The following is a 21,871-nucleotide window of genomic DNA, read 5'->3' as shown; positions in this document are numbered from 1 at the left end:
CATGGGAATACAGATCATTTGACTTCTGGTCAAACCACCAAGCAATTACTGTTATAAAAGACCAAATGCACCACTGTAAATGTGTCATGAAACTGGTGGAGAGCCGGCAGGCATTACATAATTAGTTTCAAACAGGTTCTTGCAAAACATTGGTGTAAGCTTTAGCAGTGAAGAAACAAAAAATGTCCACCAAAGAAGTTCCACAAAGTTGAAACCAGAGCAGAAAACAAAAAAAATGTGGAACTGATGATCTTGATGAAAACTTTAATTTGAATAAGGTGCAGAAATTGACAAAATGAATTGTTCAATAATACAAAAAAAACACAGTACTGTATATGAATTGTGGCATAGACCCGACACGGGCCGTGTTTCAATTTCTTCCGGCGTCCGGTACTGCTATGAGCCACACAAACTGAGGACTTTGCCAAAAACGCAACAAAATACTCATTTGCGCACAGTATTTGTGGTGTTTTTGCAAAGTTCTCAGTTTGTGGCACATAGCAGTGCCGGAAGAAGCCGAAACACGGTCCGTGTTGGGTCTATGCCGTTATTCATATACTGTGGGGGGTTTTGTATTATTGAACAATTCATTTTGTCAATTTCTGCACCTTATTCAAATTAAAGTTCTCATCAAGATCATCAGTTCCACTTTTTTTTTGTTTTCTGTAAGCTTTAGTAGTTACACTGTCCTGATTTGTGACTGCAAGGACATAAGAATTGCAAGAGAAAATTAATATTCTGATGCTTTCAGAGCTTCTGATTCTAGATGTTTACAAATTTTACATTTCTAAGTGATTCATTTTAAAGTCAATTAGGGGTTTTGATTTTTTGATATTTTATTTTTTTAGAACATTTATTTAAGACAGAACAAACTCAGTAACAGGTCATGGTTCCAAATCCATGTGCATCTGATTTTTTGCATCAACACTATTTCTAGATGCATTTTTAGTGTGATCCAGTTTTGAAACAGTTGATTCTAATTTAAAAAAAAAAAAATTCAAAACATAGGCTTAATACAAAGGGGTCCTTTTTTTTTTTTTTTTTTTTTACTAAAGTGCATTAGGCAGTTAATGGGTTCATAATCAGTCACATGTGAGACACCAGCACGCCGACAATGGAGGGCAGGCAATTCAGCGCAAGACACCAGCGCGCTGCAGAAAAACTTAGTTTTAAAGAGCTCGGATGGGGGGGTGTTTACTGCATACTGTTCATGCTGCTGCTGGGGGGGAATTTGGGGGGTTGGAACCCTCCATTATAGAGAAAATGGAACTTTTCCTGATTTTTTTGCGGGAAAAGTTCCGTTTTCTCAATAATGTGGGGGGTTGCACCCCCCCACACACACCCCCAACGGCAGCACGAACAGTATGCAGTAAACACCCCCCCCCCCATCGGAGCTCTTTAAAACTAAGTTTTCCGCGACGCGCTTGTATCTGCCGAATTGTCAGCGCTCGATTGTCGGCGCGCTGGTGTCTGGCGCGCGATTATTCCGTCACCAGTTAATGTGCACTTTAGCACCTGGTAACTTTTACCACACATGCATGGTATCGGGTTTTGTATTATTTTGACAGTACCGCACGCTAGACTGTGAGTTAAGTGCGCCTGCCCTTTCTCTGTACCTTTAAAACTTCTCTGGCGTGAGCCGTATGCTGACCACATCTGTTTCAGCTCCCCTTTAACGTCACTTCCTAGGCACGGGTCATGGAAGTGACATCAGAGAGAGCGCCAAAAAGGTATGAGGGGAAGGCAAGGGGTGCGCATGGCAAGGAGAGTAGCAGAGGGGGAGGATCGGAGAGGAGGAGGGGCGCCGATACGCCCTTAGGAAGACTGTGCCCAAGGCGAACCGCACCCCCCTCACTGTGCCCCTGCCCGCCCCTGCCCTTAGTACCTGTCATTCCACCTGTTAACATTTCCATTAACACAGGACCTGAAAAGAAGATGGTGCCATGTTAAGCTGCAGAAACTGCAAAGTCTAACGCACTTTAGTAAAAGGGCCCCAAACTTGAAAAATTCTAAAGACATATGGAATTCACTGCAGAATATTGTAGCAAAGTAAGATTGCCAACTAGAGAGTTGCACGGGGACAGAAATTCCACCCATCCCCGTCAGGATTCTCTCCGTCCCCACCCGTCCCCGTCAGGATCCTCTCCGTCCCCACCCATCCCCATCAGGATCCTCTCCGTCCCCACCCGTCCCTGCAAGGAATTACCTCCATCCCCGCCCGTCCCCATAAATAGCAGCAATTACTTCTGACAGGATCATCAATTCCACAGTTTCTTTTGTGTTTGCGCTGCTGTTTTCCTTGTGGAATCTCTTTGGTGGAACCCTTTTTTTGTTTTCTGTTCAGGTAATTAACTTATAAACCCCCTCTTTTACTAAAGCTAACGTGTCCATTATATTATATGGACGAACCCTGCTTCCAAAGCCTTCCATCCCTGTGGGAGTCCCGTTGGCTAGAGGGGGGTCCCCGTGGGAGTCCTGTGGGCCAGAGGGAGGTCCCCGTGGGTTAGGGTGGGATTCCCGTGGGATCCCTCGGGATTCCCGCGATCCCCATTCCCGTGCAGACCTCTATTGCCAACCACCTTCCAGGTTGACTGAACAAGCGGAGGTGGGTTGGTTTTACAAAAGTTCCTACCAAAGAAACTAACTCAGTGAACAATGCATGCCCCCAAATGTTTTTGAAAAGGAAACAAAGGATCTCGGATATCCATACCTTATGGCATATAAGTGTCAAATGGTAATATTTGGATGATGGTATCTATCACAGATCCTAAGAAAACTTTTAATTATTTACTTTTTTCATTTTTTTTAATATATAATTTCTTATTTGTGACGTGTATAAAAACACGTAGCTGTCAAACTTCAAAAACTTAGAACTAATTAAATTTTTCAAAAAGATAAGACAAAAGTCACACAGCTAAACGGCAGAACTGAGAGCTGTGGCAATTGGTTCTAATATAACAAAGTCTGGCTGTGAATCAAATGACAGGCTTAATAATGAAACAAAATAACAAAGAGCCGAAACAAAATGCCTCTTGAATAGAGTGCTGCAACACTAACTATAAAATTTGTCAGTGAGCTTTCATGTGGCAGACTTTCATGTAACAAAAAATAAGCCAGTACTGAAAAGAACCACTTAGCTCTGAATTGGAGAAACATCTTAAGCTCCTTGGTAAAAGTCTGTAAAGGAGCAAAGCCATGCTCGATGTTAGTTCTGCTAATTCTGTGTGCACTAATGATCCAGACGGGACCCATTTCGCCCAAAAAGGCTTCTTCAAGGTAAATTGTTGGCTCTTGTGCTTTTCACAAGAAATCCGGCACGGCTTTGCTGCTTTACTGTGTACAGTACTGGTCACCGTACCTCAAAAAGGACATGGCAATGCTTGAGGGAGTCCAGAGAAGAGCAACTAAACTGATTAAGGGTATGGAAAACCTTACATACACTGACAGACTGAAGAGGCTGGGGCTGTTCTCCCTGGAGAAGCGGAGACTCAGAGGAGATATGATAGAGACCTTCAAGATCCTGAGGGGCATCGAAAAGGTTGACATGGACAGATTTTTCAATTTGAAAGAAACCACAAGAACAAGGGGTCACTCGATGAAATTGAAGGGGGACAGGTTTAGAACAAACGCAAGGAAATTCTTTTTCACACAGAGGGTGGTGGACACATGGAACACCCTTCCGGAGGCCGTGATAGGAAATAGCACAGTACAGGGTTTCAAGGAAGACCTGGATAGGTTCCTGGAGGACAAAGGGATTGAGGGGTACAGATAAGAGCAGTGGAAGGTTTAGAGATAAGTGTAGAGGTAGGCATAAAATTAGTCAGGGACTGCTGCTCAGGCAATATGCCTGATGGGCCGCCGCATGAGCGGACCGCTGGGCAGGATGGACCTCTGGTCTGCCCCGGCGGAGGCGACTACTTATGTACTTTACAGAGTTTTACCAAAGAGCTCAAGATGTTTCTCTTAATTCAGAGCTAAATGCTTCTTTTCAATATTGGCTTGTTTATTTTTTGTTACATGAAAGTCTGCCACATGAAAGCTCACTGACAGATTTTATAGTTACAGTGTTGCAGTTGCAGTGTTGAGGCATTCTGTTTCGGCTCTTTGTTATTTTGTTTCATTATTAAGCCTGCCATTTGATTCACAGCCAGATTTTGTTATATTAGAGCCAATTGCCACATCTTTCATTTCTGCCGTTTAGCTGTGTGACTTTTGTCTTTATCTTTTTGAAAAATTTAATTAGCTCAAAGCAATATATAACAAATAGTTTATAAAATAACCTAATACATAAAAACATAAGAATAGTCTTACTGGGTCAGACCAATGGTCCATCAAGCCCAGTAGCCCGTTCTCACGGTGGCCAATCCAGGTCACTAGTACCTGGCCAAAACCCAAGGAGTATCAACATTCCATTCAGAATCCTAAAGAATAGCAAGATTCTGGAATCCAAAAGAGTAACATAAGATTCCGGAACCCCAAACAGGAGCAACATTGCATGCTACCAATCCAGGGTAAATATTAACAAAACCCGAAAAATGGGAGCTGAGATAGACTGAAAACAAAGAAATCTCCCAAGCCCCAAGAAGGAAACTGAGATCAGGGAGAGAGACTGCCTGTAGTGACAAGGAAGAAACCACTACACCTGGGCTATATTTGTGAATTTTTTTAGAGAGCCCTCAGTCACACAGCCCTCCTCCGGACCCCCAGAGGTAACGGCTGCCACTGGCTTACACCCAGAAAGGTGTCAACTGTGAAACATCCCCGGGCTCTCTGTGAATCCAGGGTAAGCAGTGGCTTCCCCCGTGTCTCTCTCAATAACAGACTATGGACTTTTCCTCCAGGAACTTGTCCAAACTGTTCGTAAAATCAGCTACGCTGTCCGTTCTTACCAAATCTTCTGGCAAACACCACAAATTCCAAATCAATTGATATTGGAGAAAAACAAATAAATCAACATAAGTTACAAGTAAGCATTGTACTAAACTAATACCCTAAGCATAAACGTAGATAAGATCACGATAGAGCTAATGCGCCAGTTATGATCCTAATGTGTAAATGCAAACATACAGTCATAACAGTGCAAATAATCACATGACTAGGCTGGCACGGTAGTGCATTTTGGAACTTGTAATTTTATTGTTAGTGAACAAAAACATCAGAAAGAAGGAGCACGAGAGCTGGTCTCAAAGGGCGGAGTTTAACACGGGGCTGGGAGGCCCTGGGGTTGCATTCAGGCAAGGTAGGGAGGGGGGTGGTGGTGGTGGATGAGAACCGTTAGAAGGAGAAGTGTATGGAAGAAGGGGAGGGGTTCGCGCCAAAAGGAGAGGCAGGGGTTGGGTAGTGTAGAAAAAGGGGGTGTTTCTGCAGAGGGTTTTTAGATACGAGCCTTGGAGGACTAAGTTCGTTGAGGTCCTCCAAGGCAGAATTTGCCCACCCTCCCTCCCTTTAATGAGATTGCGTGGCATGGGAGGCGGGTCTCCCGAGCTACTGGGTGCTGGGGCTCATCCGGCGATGAGCGGTGGGCCGGCTGGGAGCCGTGCCGTGGGGTCAGGTGACCCAGGTTAAAGGGGCATGAGGTGATGCCACCCCTCAGACACTTGCTGTTGGTGGCGGGGTCGGGGGCAAAGGTACTGTTTACACAGGGTAGCTCGGGAGGAGCTTGCTGAGGTTGATTGTTAATTGAGGTTCAATATGTTAATGATGTTAATTTATGCAAGTTAATTTATTGGTTAATGTGATTTAATAAAGAGCTGCGGCTATTTACCACATTAATGTGTGTTGTGTTATTGATGTGGGGTGCAGAGAAAGGAGGGATAATGACAACTGAAGGGACTATCCAGATCCCGATGTTAATACTATACTAAGTTCAAATCATTCTTTCCTAATTTTCCGTTAAAATTAAAACCACTCAAACCTGGAACAATCAAAACCCCACCGAACTTAGAGAAAGGTAGTACTGTTGCTGGCTGGAATGTGAATGTTCCAAGTGATCTCTGCAGGTCAGTTGTCTCGCCCCCCTCCCCCCCCCCCCCACACACACACACATTCATGCACTGCTCTCTTGGCGTTTTGCAGCCCAAATGCAAGATTTTGCACTTTTCCAGCCTAAATCTTAAATGCCAAGCATTCAGTTATCATTTCTTTATTTAGTTCGATTTATATCCTGTCCTCCCCGGGTAACATATATAACAGCTAGCAAACAAGGAACAGAAGACTAAGGCAATAGGGTACAGTGAGATGAGTCCACTTCACTTCTCATCGCTGCTTCTGTCTCAGGGGCATGTTATCATCCACTTAAAGGCAAAAGTTTCCTTTTAAGTTTCAAGTTGATTTAAAAATTTGTTACGCCGCCTAATCAGGCTTCTAGGTGGTAATACATTGATCAATAAAAACATTCAAGTTAACAAACATATTTGTGGGGGACAATTAACTAAACAGACAGACTTGTACAAAAGGAAAGAAGGGGTCGAGCTACAATGTTACATTACATTAGAGATTTCTATTCCGCCATTACCTTGCGGTTCAAGGCGGATTAAAAAGAATTTATGGTTGGTCTGTTACAAGAAGAGATCAGTGGTTATGATTAGTGAAGGTAGAGAAGAGGGTGGGTATTTTCAGAGAGTTATAGGAAAGAAACACAGAAGAAGAGAACAAAAGGTAGGGAAAGGCTAAAAGAAAGGAACTCAAATTGTCCTTAGATTGTCCTTAGAAGGGCAATTGCTATTAAACAGCATCTTTAAAAGAGTAGGAGCTACTCGAAGGTGTCTTGTTTTTACAAAGATACGAAACTGGACCAGCCCTAGAGACCCTCCACTAATCTTCCTTCTCTCTTGAATTCCGTCTTCTGCTACCCCTCTATCATCTCTGACTCAGCTAGTTTTGATCAGTCTAAACCCCCCCCCCCCCCCCATAGACCCGGATTCTATAAATGACGCTGTTGTTGGCGGCGGCCTTAAAAAACGGCCGCCAGTCAGGCAACGGCGTCATTTCTAGACTCGCGGCTTCGGAAAAGGTAGGCACTAGAAATGTAGGCCAGAGTTTTCAAGGCCTGCATTTCCGGTGCCTACCTTTTGTGTGAATCACACCTATGGAGGTGTTTTATGACGCCTAACGCCACTTCCGGCATTATCCGCGTCTACAGTTTTGTTAGTGTCGTAAAGCGCCTCTCCTAGGCACAGTACAGGTGCCATTTAAGGCACTGGTGGGTACCTACATTTTTCCTTTAAAAATAATTTTAACGTCATTTTCAACTTATGTTAGGCACCATTTATAGAATATGGGCCTTCCTTACTACCCCGGGTTGTTCAGGTGACTATTGACTGAACTTAACCTTTCTTTTGTATTTTAAAATAATCCGGGGTAGGATAGTGGGTTTGATATGCTGCCTTTCTGTGGTGCCTGAATGTAAAAACCACTTAGACAACCTCCATTGATGAGCGGGATTATAAACAATTATGCAGGTATTTTCTTTATTCCTAGTAGGCTCACAGTCTAATTTTCTTTTATTTTTGGTACCTGAGTAACGATTATGGTACATTCAATCAAACAGAATTGTATGCATCCTAATTGTTACTCAGTTATACTTATTGTTTGGAAAGTTTCTCCTGCCATGTCTGACATGGAATTTGCCATAAAACATAATAAAATTATATTTTTGGTTCATGTTTCTCTTGTATGTTGGTTCTCTTGAGCTTCCATTTGAAAGTTAAACAAGCTTAGACTTGGCAGTCTTGCTTTCCTCGACCCCCTTCAAATTCTGGGGTTTGTTTTTGTTGTAATTTAAATTTTATACAGGAATTTGTTATTTCCAAAACAGCAGCGCAAGCAAATTTTATGAATCAACAAGTAGCCATATCCTCTGCATTCATATTCAGGGTCTGGGTGACTGGCAGGGGAGGGAATAGAGGAACTATTTTTAGAAGCTCAATTGAGTATTGTTTAATTTAAAGAATGCCTCAGCCTAATAAAGTTCTAGTATTTAAGAACATAAGAATGGTCTTACTGGGTCAGACCAATGATCAGTCTAGCCCAGTATCCCGTCTTTGCAGAGGGCAATCCAAGTCACAAGTATCAAATAGTAGCAACATTCCAGAGCTGAGGTTGTGATGTCATAATGCCTCATTCTACCAATGCCTAAGAGCCAACATCATCAGTGATGTCACAATGGCTTGATTGTCATATACTTGGCTCACATAAGAATAGCCTTACTGGATCAGACCAGTGGTCCATCTTGCCCGGTATCTCATCTTCACGGAAGCCAATCCAAGTCAAGTGCCTGGCAAAAACCCAAATAGTAGCAGCATTCCATGCTACCGACCCATGTCATTAAAATATCATTTGCATTCCCAGAGTAAGCTTTTTTTAAGTACGAGATAGATAGCGAAGCATGGGTGTTTGGTTTCCAGTGGCTCCTACTCCTGTTATTCAGCTATTTACACATGCCAGTCCTAAATATAGTTATTCAGATAATGGGTTTTTTTTTTTTTTTTTAAAAGGATTATGTTTCATCAAAGCTTAAGCCTCTCTGGGATATAAATAGATAGAAGGTCTTGACAGTGCTCCTTTGTTAGCTTCCAAAGCAAAGCAGCTGTGGCATGAGGCCGGGTACCTGTTGTAGCAGATTTCCTGTGCAATCAAAGCAGAGACAGAATCCCTTCTTAAAACATCCAGGGGTGGAGGAAGCACAGTAGGCAGTTCCTAATGGATAGATGGGGTGGGCCAAGTGGTCCTTGCCAGCCAAACCTTTGGGTTGTTGTTTTTTTGTTTGTTTCTGCTTTTGCTTGCAAGCTCCTGGGAAAACATAGTGGATGCCCTGTGCATAGTGGATGCAGGCTCGGAAGAAGTCTTGTGAAAACAGTCTCTTTGCTGCTAAGTGTGTGCTTTGCTAGATATCATTCTGTGGCACCTTTTATGTTTATTAAAATCTTTATATACTGCCCAATTTGCCAAAAAGGATCAAAACGGTTGACAATCAAAGTAATGAAAAAAAAACTCCATTTATATTTCATATCATTTATATATTTACCATCCACAAATAAGTTCTTAGTGGTTTACAAAGTATGGTAACCCGTCAAATGCGCACAGGACATTGGTGCGCCAACAATTCTGCCCCGCCATTTGCGCGCAGGACAAATGTGCGCCGCCCTAAAACCTTTACTTTCCACTCTGCGGAGTTTTGGGGGGGGGTATTTGCGCTTTCGTGGGGGGGGAAGCCCCCACTACACTCACGCTCCCATCAAGGGGCTCTGAATGCGAACATTGTTGCAACACCCCCCCTCCCCACTACACTTACAATTGCTCCCCGAAAATCCCGCTCCCTTCATGCACGCACTTGTCAGAGCGGAATTGTCGGGGCACAGTTGTCCTACGTGCTAATGACGGTGTACCACAAAGTACACATTTCCCAGCATTAAGCTACCTTGCCCATCGGTGTTGGTTCATTAAGGTAACAGATGGTGACATTTTAATTCATGGCATACTGTCAATTAATTTCCTCTGCTGTTTTATTTTTTTTCTCATAAGACATACCGAAACCATCTTGTGAGAATTCCCACTGCATCAGTCAGCCTTTGTCACCCCCTGCGATTCTTATTGAGGACAAGGACCCGATCCCCGAAGAGCAGGTAAAAAAAATGAGATGGTTTTGGTGCTGACTCTACTTCCTTTCTCCTGCCATTACAAAAGCCTTATTAAAAAGACTGACTGGATAGTTTGCCAGTGGCCGTAGCATTTTACATATGTACCATCAGTTTGTGTTTGACAGTATAGCTTCATATGTAGTATAACAGATTCGAAGATCTCAATAAGTATACTTTGGAGGAAAGGCAGGGGAGGGGAGATATGATAGAGGTTTAAATACTTACGTAGCATAAATGCTTATGACAAGGGTCTCTTTCAATTGAAAGGAAACTCCAGAGAGGGTATAGGATGAAGTTAAGAGGTGATAGGCTCAGGAGTAATCTGAGGAAATACCTTTTTACAGAAAGAGTGGTAGATGCGTGGAATAGTCTCCCGGTAGAGGTGGTGGAGACAAAGACTGTCTGAATTAAAGAAAGCGTGGAGCAGGTGTGTGGGATCTCTTAGGGAGAGGAGAAGATAGTGGATGGGCTGACTGAATGGGCCATTTGGCCTTTATCTGATGGAGAAGAAAACGGTGACAGAGTTCAAACGAGCCTGGGATAAACACAGAGGATCTCTAATCAGAAAATAATGGCTATATATTGAAGGAACTTGGGTCGGTATTGGGCAGTGTACTATGGTATGTGTTCCGTATGTGGACATTCAGTTGAGGACAGGCTGGGGGGGGCTTTGATGACTGAAATGGTTAAGATGGGTTGGGGTGGGCTTTGATGGAAACTGCAGTAGATAGAACCTAAGCATACTACCAGGACAACTGTAATTAAATGATTGATTTTTTTATGGAGCATGTAGGGTTGGGTAGACTGGATGAACCATTTGGATCTTTATCCCAGGACAAGCAGGCAGCATATTCTCAACATATGGGTGACGTCAACCACGGAGCCCCGATATGGACAGCTTCATAAGCAGACTTGCTTGAAGAACTTTTAGAAAGTTCGTGACTGCTGCACCGCGGATGCGCAAGTGCCTTCCCACCCGATGTAGGGTGCGCGTCTCCTCAGCTCTAAGTTTTCCACAGAGCTGAGATGCCCTCGTTTCAACGCTCTGAGCGAGAATTAGTTCATGTCTTCTCATTGCTGCGACCGTGTTTTTCTTTTTTCTCCACAAGTTGTTGCAGTATGCGTGATTAAAAAAAAAAAAAAAGACAGTTTTCAATTTTTCTTTGGCGGTGTCAACGCGCAATCTCTATCACTGACTCACATAAGTGGTGTGTTCAGTGTTTAGGACCTGATCATTGTCCGGAATCAAGTGCTCGCTGTTCTACATTTCAAAATCGAGCCCTTAAACATCGTCGAGTGCAGATTGAAAAAATTTTCGGGGCCATGGATCTTCCTCAAAAAACCTCTACTCCGACCTCGATCTTGACTGGACCGAAGTCTTCTATGGGTCTCAAAGTCTCGGCCTCACTAAAGCCTCCCTCTATGGGGAAGTCTTCATTCTTGGGGAAATCAGCAAAATCGTCCCCGGAAGGGCCACTCTCCTCAGTGTCTCCTTCAGGTAAACTATCGAAGCCAGCCACTCAGGACTCACAGGCCTCAGTGGTCACCGTTTCTTTGAGGCTTCCCAGGAAGCATGTCTCCAAATCAAGGAAGCACTCGTCTTCGAGGTCGTCTTCCTCGGAGTCTATAGCCATATCAATTGTACCAGATCCAGTGGTCTCGGTGCCGGCTTTGCAGAATATGTTGGAAACTATTCTGCATCAGGAGTTTGGTAACATGCTTGCCAAATTGACTCCTGCCTTGACTCTGCTTTCTACAGTCCAGCCTGAGCACTCAGCACTATTACAAGGAGTCGAGTCCTTGAGAGTGCCTCGAGACCAGCCTCTATTCAAGGAGTTGAGTCCTTGAGAGTGCCTCAAGATCAATCTGCACACTCTGTACAAGGAGTTAAGTCCTTGAGAGTATCTCGAGATAAGTCTGAACACTCTATACAAGAAGCTTAGTCCTTACAAGTGTCTCAACTTTGATCTCCAACTTCCAACTCTCAACATAAGCCATTGCCTTCTTCGATACACTGGGCGAGAACTCCTCGACATTCTTCATCGAGGATGGATTCGACTCGATCACTGCCTCGTGATTCGAGGCACATTCCTCTTCACAACATTTGTCGAGACATTCATCGAGGCCTAGGTCTTCTTCTCAAGAAAGACCTCGTTTATCGAGACTCTTCGAGACCACCAATTCCTATGTCAAGGAAATCTATTGTGGAGCTACAGCATTCTTGCCAGTCTAGTTCCTCTCCTGCGAGGTTTTCTTCACCAGCTGGTTCTTCAAAACGAAAATGTTGTGCTTCTCCTATTCATTCCAGAAGTGGTCGTTCATCTGCATCTTTGCCTATGGATTCAGATCTGCGGTACCAATATTCCAGAGAGGCTTAACCTTCTTTCTCTGTAGTAAAAGGTACCTCAAGGGGCTCTCGTCCTCCTTCTCCTCAACAATGTCATACCTCTTCAGATCCGGTATCCTTTACAAAGTTCTTATGCCAAATGAGTAAAGATCTCAACATTGCTTTGGAGTCTGATTCAAAATACTCTTAAGAAATATTTGGAAGAACTGGGTATGCCCAATCCTCCAAGAGATTATCTCAAATTACCCATGAATGGCATCCTTTCTCAAACTTTCAAGAGGAATCTAGATACACCATACTCCATTCCTGCTGTGCCAGCAAAGTTGGAATCTAGATATAAGATGGTTCATTGTAAGGGATTTGAGAAGTCTTAACTATCCCATCAATCTCTTCCCGTTGAGTCTTCTTTAAAAAGAACCAATCCTGCCAAAGTTTATGCCCCTGTTCCTCTTGGCCGAGAGGGAAGGACCATGGACAAGTTTTGCCGTCGGCTGTATCAAAATTCTATGATGACAAATAGGATTTTAAACTATAATTTTGTCTTCACATCATATCTCAAGCATTGGGTCAATGCTATGCCTGCTTTTTTCAAGTATATCCCAAAACATCGGTTTCCAGCATATGCATTCTACTCTAGGTCAACTTCGCATGCATATGGTTCAAGCTGCATATGATGCTTTTGAAATGTCTTCCAGGGTCACTGCATTCTCAGTAGCCATGCATCGTCTAGCCTGGTTACGAACTGTGGACATGGATCCAAACCTGCAAGATCGACTGGCCAACATTCCATGTCAGAGCTGTTTGATGACTCAGTTGAGGCAGCCACAAAGCGCTTTTCTGAGCATGAGAAATTGTTTGCCTCAATAGTAAGGCCAAAGCTGAAGCCTTCCACTGCTAAGAGTTATAGGCCTCCTCCAACTTATCAGAGGTGTTATCCTCAGAAATCAGCACCTTATTCAAGACCACCTCCTAAGAAACAGCAGCAACAACAACAACAGCAGCGTAAACCTCAGACTCCTGCGCACCCAAGTCCACTCAGTTTTTTTTGACCATCTAACACAGCATAACATCAATCTTTCTGCCTCTGTCTTCCCCTCTTCCCATCGGAGGTCGTCTCCATCATTTTTATCAACGATGGAAACTGATTACATCCAACCTCTGGGTCCTCACCATCATCAGGGAGGGTTACTCTCTTCAATTCCGTCAGGTTCCATCAGATCTCCCTCCAAGAAAGTATCCTTCCAATTCGGCACAGCTCACCCTTCTTTTTCAGGAAGCTCAAGCTCTGCTTCGTCTCTGTGCCATCAAGGAAGTTCCTCTGGAACAGCAGAGCACGGGGTTTTACTCCCGGTACTTCCTTGTCCCGAAGAAGACGGGAGATCTACGACCTATATTGGACCTCAGAGCTCTCAACAAATTTCTTGTCAAAGAAAAATTTCAGATGCTGTATCTAGCATCCTTGTATCCCCTTCTGGATCACAACAATTGGTTATGCTCTCTGGATCTCAAAGAGGCTTACATTCACATTCCCATTCATCCAGCCTTCTGCAAATTTTTCAGATTTCGGGTGGGAAATCATCATTGTCAATACAGAATGCTACCCTTCGGCCTGGCATCATCTCCCAGAGTTTTCACCAAGTGCCTGGTAGTAATATCAGCAGCTCTGTGCAGTCATGGTCTTCAGGTTTTCCTGTACCTGGACGACTGGCTCATCAAAGATTCAACATCTCAGGGGGTTAATGTAGCGACCCAACGGACTATTTGGTTCCTTCAAAGTTTGGGATTTGAAATAAACTTTCCAAAATCCCAGCTACAACCCTTTCAAACTCTGCAGTTCATTGGAGCTGTACTGGACACTGTTCAACTCAGAGCATTCCTTCCTCAACAACGTCGGAATATACAACTTTGTCACAAAGTGCTGCCCCTCACTTCACTCTCAACGAGACACATGATGGTTCTGCTAGGTCACATGGCCTCTATAGTTCACGTGACTCCTTTTGCCTGACTTCACCTCAGAATGGACCCTGACTTCTCAATGGGCGCAGGCTTCTGATTCTTTCTCTCAGCACATCACACTGACTCCTTCGTTCAAACAGTCTCTCCACTGGTGGATGCATTCATCCAATCTCCCCAGAGGTTTACTTTTTCAAACGCCCCCTTATCAGAAGGTTCTCACAACAGATTCCTCGACCTATGCTTGGAGGACTCATCTCGATGGTCTCCGCACTCAAGGACATTGGTCCAGCATTGATCGTCGGTATCACATCAATCAGTTGGAAATCAGAGCGATTTTCAATGCTCTCAAAGCTTTTTAACATCATCTTCACAATAACGTAGTTCTCATTCATACAGACATTCACGTAGCCATGTACTATGTCAACAAGCATGGAGGAACAGGTTCCCTTCCCCTTTGCACAGAGGCTCAGAAGGTTTGGAACTGGGCAATTTTTCACAACATCTTTCTAAAAGCCGTCTACATTCAAGGAGAGAAAAACTTCCTGGCAGACAAATTGAGTCGTCTTCTACAGCCTCACAAATGGACACTCAATTCATTGCCTCTCCATCACATTTTTTCTCAGTGGGGGACTCCTCAAATAGATCTCTTTGCGTCTCCGCACAACCATAAACTGCCTTAGTTTTGCTCAAGGATATACTCCCCTCACCGCCTGGAGGCAGATGCCTTTCTTCTGGAATGGAAGAACTAATTTCTGTATGCATTTCCTCCATTTCCTCTCATCCTCAAGACCCTTGTCAAACAAGAACATGCCACCATGATTCTGATAGCTCCTTGGTGGCCCAGACAATTTTGGTTCTCCCTTCTACTTCAACTCAGCAGCAGGGAGCCTCTACTTCTACCAGTTTTTCCATTTCTGCTTACACAGAGTCAGGGTTCTCTACTTCATCCCAACCTGCAGTCTCTACACCTGATAACTTGGTACCTTTCAACGTAAATACCAACCTACAGTTCTCTCAATCTGTAGTAGACATTTTAGAAGCTTCCAGAAAACCTGCCACTAGGCAATGTTACAATCAGAAATGGACTCGGTTTTCTTCTTGGTTCGCTCTGCATCACAAGGAGCATCAGTCTACTTCCTTGTCTTCAATTCTGGATTACCTGTTTCATTTATCTCAATCAGGTCTCAAATCAACATCCATTAGAGTCCATCTCAGTGCAATTGCTGCTTTCCATCAGCCACTAGAAAGGAAACCTCTCTCTGCTCATCCTATGGTTTCCAGATTTATGAAAGGACTTTTTTTTTTTTTAATTCTTTATTAATTTTCAATATTTTCAATAAGTGCAATACAAATTAAATACATTTTATATTTATAATTACAAAAGATTTGGATTTACTTTATTCCGATATAGTAAGTAAGATCTCTTTTGTCTACTTATTGTTACATGACTGTATCAAAAAGCTGAAGTCTGGAATCGAACAGTTATGAAAGGACTTTTCAATGTCAAACCACCTCTCAAACCTCCTCCAGTGGTTTGGGACCTCATCGTGGTTCTTGCCAGATTGATGAAGTCTCCATTTGAATCAATGTCTACGGCTCATCAGAAATATCTCATTTGGAAAGTGGTTTTTCTCATTGCTCTCATGTCTGTTCGCAGAGTCATCGAGCTACAAGCTTTAGTATCGGACCCTCCTTTCACAGTATTCCATCATGACAAAGTGGTCCTCCATAATCCTATATTCTTATCAAAAGTTGTTTCAGAATTTCATCTAAATCAATCCATTGTGCTTCCAGAATTTTTTTCAAAGCCTCATTCTCATCTTGGAGAAACAGCTCTTCATACTCTGGACTGCAAGCGTGCTTTGGCTTTCTACTTGCAAAGGACTTAGCCACAGAGATCTTCTCCTCAACTTTTTGTCTCTTTCGATCCAAACAAGTTGGGACGTCCAGTTTCCAAGTGAACCATCTCCAACTGGTTGGCTGCTTGCATCTCTTTCTGCTATGTTCAGGCTTGACTGCATCCAGAGGGTCGAGTCACAGCTCATAAAGTTAGAGCCATGGCAGTGGCATCTGTAGCTTTCCTTAGATCTACTTCTATTGAGGAGACCTGCAAAGCTGCCACTTGGTCCTCGGTTCATACATTCACCTCTCATTGTCTGGATTCTTTTTCCACATGGGATGGCCACTTTGGCCAGGCAGTATTACAAAATTTATTCTCCTGAATTGCCAACACTCCCACCATCCCATTCTGGTTAGCTTGGAGGTCACCCATATGTTGAGAATATGCTGCCTGCTTGTCCTGGGATAAAGCACAGTAACTTAACGTAACAGGTGTTATCCAGGGACAGCAGGCAAATATTCTCACAACCCACCCACCTCCCCTGGTTGGCTTCTTAGCTAGCTATCTGAGTTGAGGAGACAAGTGTCCGTGCCTTACATCGGGCGGGAAGGCACTCGCGCATGCGCAGTGCGGCAGTCACGAACTTTCCAAAAGTTCTTCAAGCAGGTCTGCTTGTGAAGCTGTCCACATCAGGGCTCCGTGGTTGATGTCACCCTATGTTGAGAATATCTGCCTGCTGTCCTTGGATAACACCTGTTACGGTAAGTAACTGTGCTTTATCTGCCGTCATTTACTGTGTTACTATCATGTTTCTATAATCATAAAGCTCTATGACCTTATAATGCAACTGTTAAGAGCCTTAGCTTATAACAATAATGCTCTATGACCTCACAATGCAGGTGTAAAGAGCCTTAGCCTATAGGGAGAGGAAGAGATTGGATGGGCCATTTGGCCTTTTTCTGCCTTCATCTAATATAATAAAACGCTAAGCCGCACATGCGCACTCCCACCTGCGTGCGCCCGTTTTCTGTGAGCTGTAGGGCACCGCTGGTAGGAATGCGCATGCACGCGAAGCTCTCTCTCTCTTTCCCTCCCCATCGAGGCGGATGTCGGCCGCGGCGGCTGTCGGTGGCCCGAGGCGGATGTCGGCCACGGCGGCTGCTGGCCGCCCTAAGCTCTCTCTCCCTCCCCCCGAGGCGGATGTCGGCTGCGGCGGCTGGCGGCTGGCGGTGGCCCAAGGCGGATGTCGGCTGCAGCGGCTGGCGGCCAAACCCGGACGGCATCATACTGAGAGCATGAGTTCTGTAATACATGTTATTTAACACCAGGTGGGATAGTAAATATCAAAATATATAGTATATAAAAAAACTCTATCCCCTTCTATTGTGGGAAAAATACAGAAAACTATAAACAGATAGAGAAAAAGACCTCACATAAACTCAACAATACAGCAAAAGCTGAAGACAAGTAAGTTCACTTTACAGGTTCAGTTGGAGTCATTTCAAAGCTCGCCTTGCATATTGTTTTTTAAATGGAGGAAACTATAGCAAGTTTAGACCCTTAAAACGTGAAGGAGGAAAGGGAGCAGAAGGGGAGAGAATGATAGGGCATGGAGTTAAGGAGGAAGGTATGGGGAGGAGGAAAATACTGCACAGGGAAGTGGGGTGGGAGGGAAATGCTGCAGCACATGGAAATGGAGGGGCAGAAAAGGGGTTGATAGACAGGGGAAAAGATGCTGATGGACAGGGGGGGACAGAAAAATGAACGCAGGCCTACTGCTGGACAGGGGGAGCAGGAAGGAGGTGATGATGGACAGGGGGAGGTAAAACAAAGGGAGATGGGCTGCTGCTGGATAAGGTGAGCAGTGATGTGGTGGTGAAGGACACAGGGGAGGTAAAAGGAAGGGAGAATGGACAGGAGGAGCAGACAAGGGGTGGTAGTGGACAGCCAAGGAAAAAAAAAAAAAAAGAAAGACAGACAGAAATACAGAAAGCGGCTTAGGCGAGAGAAAAAAAAATAAAGACAGATACACACACATATATTCCAGCACCCGTTAATGTAACGGGCTATAAGACTAATGTTTCTATAATGACTTTGTCTCATTGGAATGTGTTATGTTAACATCTTCATGGTAGTTTGTGCTGAGATTTTGCTGGTCTGTGAGATTATGCTAATGGAAGTTTTATCTTTACATTATGCTGAGATTGGAGGGGGAGCTTACTGATTTAGAGAAGGGTTGAGTTCTCACCTCATCCACTGATGTTCCAGGGACCTTGGGCAAATTGCTTTACCCTCTATTACTTCAGAATATTATTACAATTTACTACTCACGTTTTTGAAAGAAAGTTCACCCAAGGCAAGATACAATGACTTACAGCTGAAACGGCAGGAAAGCCTCTCCATCAAGTAGGGCCAGCTCAAAGGACTGTTGCACCCTAAACCAAATTTTGCATCAGTGCCTCCCCCCCAACCCATAATCCAGTAATTCCACCCCGCCCCCACACACACACACACTGCTGGTTATAAAGACACCAAAATCCTAAATCCAATCTGGCATCTGTCCTCCTCCTCTCACAGAGAGGAAGGAAGAGAAAGGGAGATGCCAGACTGGAATTTTGAAACCCTTTATCACTGGTGCCCTGGGCCAGAGCCTCACCTGGTCCATAAGTTGAGCCAGCCATGCCGTCTTGTGATGTCATAAGCTGCCTAACCTCTATAGACAGGATGTATTACATAATTTAAAATGAATGATGCACAGGATAACTAATTCTAATTGCATAAATGTAGTCTTTGAGCACTATTTTGGAAATGTCTTCTGGATTTTATACTCTTTGCTTGCTGCCACACCTCTCTGAAAGAAAGTGGTGAGTAGGGCGCTAGAGAGAACGTTTCTTGGTGAACACACATCCTGTGCTCACTTCAGGAATCAAGTTGGGGGAACTTTGTAAGGCAGGATACAAGATCCAGACCTTCACTGTAACCTGATTTGAAACTGTATCCTGGAAAGTAAAGCTTTAGGGCAGAACTTCCCAAATTGTGAATCACAAACCTTGGGTTGGAGTCCTAATCCGGGCAAGGGTACATAGTAGTTCTGCCTGATTCGAATCGATTCACCGATTCACTTCGATTCATTTTCCCCCAAAATCAGACATACCGATTCAGTGAACAACTCTCCTACCCGGTGAGACCTGACATACCTCCAGGGCCTCCTAAAACAACAGCAGCAGCGGCGGTGGTGGAAGACCAGCAGAGGCAGGCTCTGGACAGGTTGCTCGTGACCTGCCCTGCTGGGGCCTTCTCTCTGCTGCGTCACTGATGACACGGCAGAGGAAAGCCCTGGCAGGCAGGCCACAAAGAGTCTGTTCAGAGCCTGCCTCTGCTGCCATCCACCACTGTGCTGCTTTAGGAGACCCGACGAGGTCAGTTCTCATGGTGGGGGTTGGGGGGGAGGGGTCGATCGGGAAGTGCCATACAGGGGGATGGGAGGTAGGGATGGAAAGCTGCCACATCAGGGAATAGGAGGGATGGAAAGCTGCTGCACATGGGGGAGAGGAGAGAGGAAGAATTGTTGGACATGGGGTGGCGGAGAGGAAGGGAGTGCAACAGAGAAGTAGAAAGGGGTAAGAGGGAGAAATCCTGTATATGGTGGAGGGGAGGGAGATATGCATGGAGAAGAGAGGGAAAAATGTTGGACATAGGGTGGAGGGCAGGGTGAGTTGGTGCATGGGGAAAAAAAAATAAATATTTCACGTTATAATGGAGGGGAGGAAGGGAGAGATGCTGCATGGAGGGGAATAGAGAGGTTTTACCCAGGGCACAAGGCAGGGAGAGAGAGATGGTAGACAGTGGGAAAGAAATGTTGGATATGGCAGTGGACGGGAAGGTAAAGAGATGGAAGATGGATGGTGAGCATAGAGAACGAAGAAAACATCAAGTGAGCAGGAGACCCTGGTGAGCGAGTTAACAGAAGACAAACAGAAACCAGAGCCTGGGACCAACTTAATTTGAATAATAAAATGACCAGACAACAAAAGATAGAAAATAAAATTATTTTTTTCTATTTTATGATTATAATATGTCAGATTTGAAATGTGTATCCTGCCAGAGCTGATGTTAGTGAGCATGAACTAGGACCTAACAAAGAGAGGAAAAGTCTTTTTGTTTATTTTGTTTACACCACAGCGCCGGGGTGGGGTGAGTGAAGAGGCTACAAAATAAACCCACCAGGACATTTGGAAAAAACTCCTGATTGGGCAGGAAAAGCAAATTGAATTGAAAAATTTTTCCCTGAATCGGGCAGCACTAGTACATAGAATGTTATTGTCCTCCTGTGCCCACCAGGATGCACGCTTTTGGCAGCATTCAAATTGGGGTCTTAGCCACCCAAAGATTGGTAAGTGTTGCTTTTAGGGTCAGCTGTAGAGTAGGGAGTGCAGAGCGTTCTGTGTGACAAGAGTAGCACCAGGAATGCCTCAGGGCCCCCTGGTGTCTCACCCACCCTCCTTCCATTTCTCCAGGGAGCTAACTGCTAACCACCTCAGTGCCAACTCTGACAAGACTATTTGATTTACTGATGGAGCTAGGAGGTGTAATATTTGATGTTCTATTTCACAACCACCCTAGAGATCCATTTCCCAGCTGTTAAAAGGTAATTTGTTTCAGAAGATGCGAGTCGTACTTTATAATTATAAACTCCAGGACTGAAGACCTAGAAAATGCAAGAAGTGGCTAGGTTTTAAAAATATGCAGCTGTGCCTGAGTAGAAATCCCCCCCTCCCCCCGAGGACTTTGTCACAAACACATGTGGGTCCTTCCCTGGTGTCTTGACAGCCCCCTTGCAGTTCATTCAAGTCCTTATCTGGTCCAGAGTGATTCAGCCACGGATACAGGAAGTGACTAAACGCAGTAGAAGCCAAGAGGACTGCTCACCAGGATGAGAGTCTGATAAGAAGCAAGGCTACCACACCTGGTCCTGAGACCCCCTAGCATCCTGGGTTTGCATTGAAGAGTGTGAATATTGGCAGGAATGTATGCCAGCTTAACTAAATCTGAATCCGTGCAGTTCATTGGCATCGTAATTGTCTTCACCTTATTATGGTGCATTATATGAATTAATATATTATAAAGAGGGATTTTATTATGAAGCGTTTTATATATTACATGCCAGAATCCCTGTATTCCTGTGAGTATATGATGCCGATCCAAGATTATTATAATCTCTGTGTAGGTGGGGTTGGGTTCTATTAAATATTTATGTTAAATATTTCTTTCTGTTAAATATTTATGTAAAGTACAGTCAAACCTCGGTTTGCGAGTAATGCGGTTTGCGAGTGTTTTGAATGACGAGCAAAACACTTGAACAAATTTTAACTCGCAAAACGAGCATTGATTCGATCAGCGAGCGAGTCCACCCTGAGAATCGGCTTCACTCCCACCCCCTAACCCTTACCTCTAGCGGACACCGGCACCGGACGAAAGGAGCAGGAGGCTTGCGGCAGAGAGCAGTACGCACCTGGAACAGGAAGTACTGCAGGATCAGGTCGTGGCTGTTTAAGGGCCATAGGGTGGAGCTGAGGGACCGAGGGGAGTAAAGGGCACCTCCACGACATCGACTTCAGTTGGCAGCGGGGCTGCGGGGCTGCTTTCCACATTCTTCAGCTGCAGCATGCCGGTTGCGATTCCTAGATCCCCTCCCAACTCACTTCTGGCCTCTCTCCCATTGGCCCGCTTCACGGACGCGGCTCGGTGCACTGGGCTTGCTTCTCCAAAAACGTGTTATCCGGAAGTTGGAGAGAAGCACAGAAGCTTCCCCCGCCTAATACAACTCCTGCTATTGGAGTGCTTCTCCTGATGTCGCCCTCATTAATTTTGCACACCAGATTTGAATGTTGGCAGCGCTTAAATGTGGAGGGGAGAAACCAGCCGCCCACTGCATGAGCGCAGGCAGCTACCGGGGGTAAGTGTGGCTGATATTCTTTCTAGAGTTGTGGGTTAAGCTTGGCATCAGAGCCAGGGTTGGCAGCAAGGGGGCTGGTTTGTGCTTAGAGAGGAGAAAAAGAGGCGGGCTGGAGATAGAGGAAGGCTTTCTTG

The 21,871-nt window shown here is 44.6% G+C and overlaps 1 protein-coding gene across 7 annotated transcripts in view; it reads left to right on the top strand.

Annotated features, from left to right (window-relative positions):
* VEZT (vezatin, adherens junctions transmembrane protein) overlaps positions 1-21,871 on the top strand; it is a 105,952-nt gene that overhangs the window by 64,136 nt on the left and 19,945 nt on the right. For all 7 annotated transcript variants that reach the window (XM_033953305.1, XM_033953299.1, XM_033953298.1 and 4 more), the window contains one exon: positions 9,523-9,623. In XM_033953305.1, coding sequence (XP_033809196.1) covers positions 9,523-9,623 — 101 coding nt within the window. The remainder of the gene's footprint in view (positions 1-9,522; positions 9,624-21,871) is intronic.

This window comes from Geotrypetes seraphini, chromosome 7, assembly GCF_902459505.1.
Source record: "Geotrypetes seraphini chromosome 7, aGeoSer1.1, whole genome shotgun sequence".
NCBI classification, from domain to species: Eukaryota; Metazoa; Chordata; class Amphibia; order Gymnophiona; family Dermophiidae; genus Geotrypetes; species Geotrypetes seraphini.
Note: the sequence above shows the minus strand (reverse complement) of the source record. Positions and strands in the feature narration are given on the sequence as shown.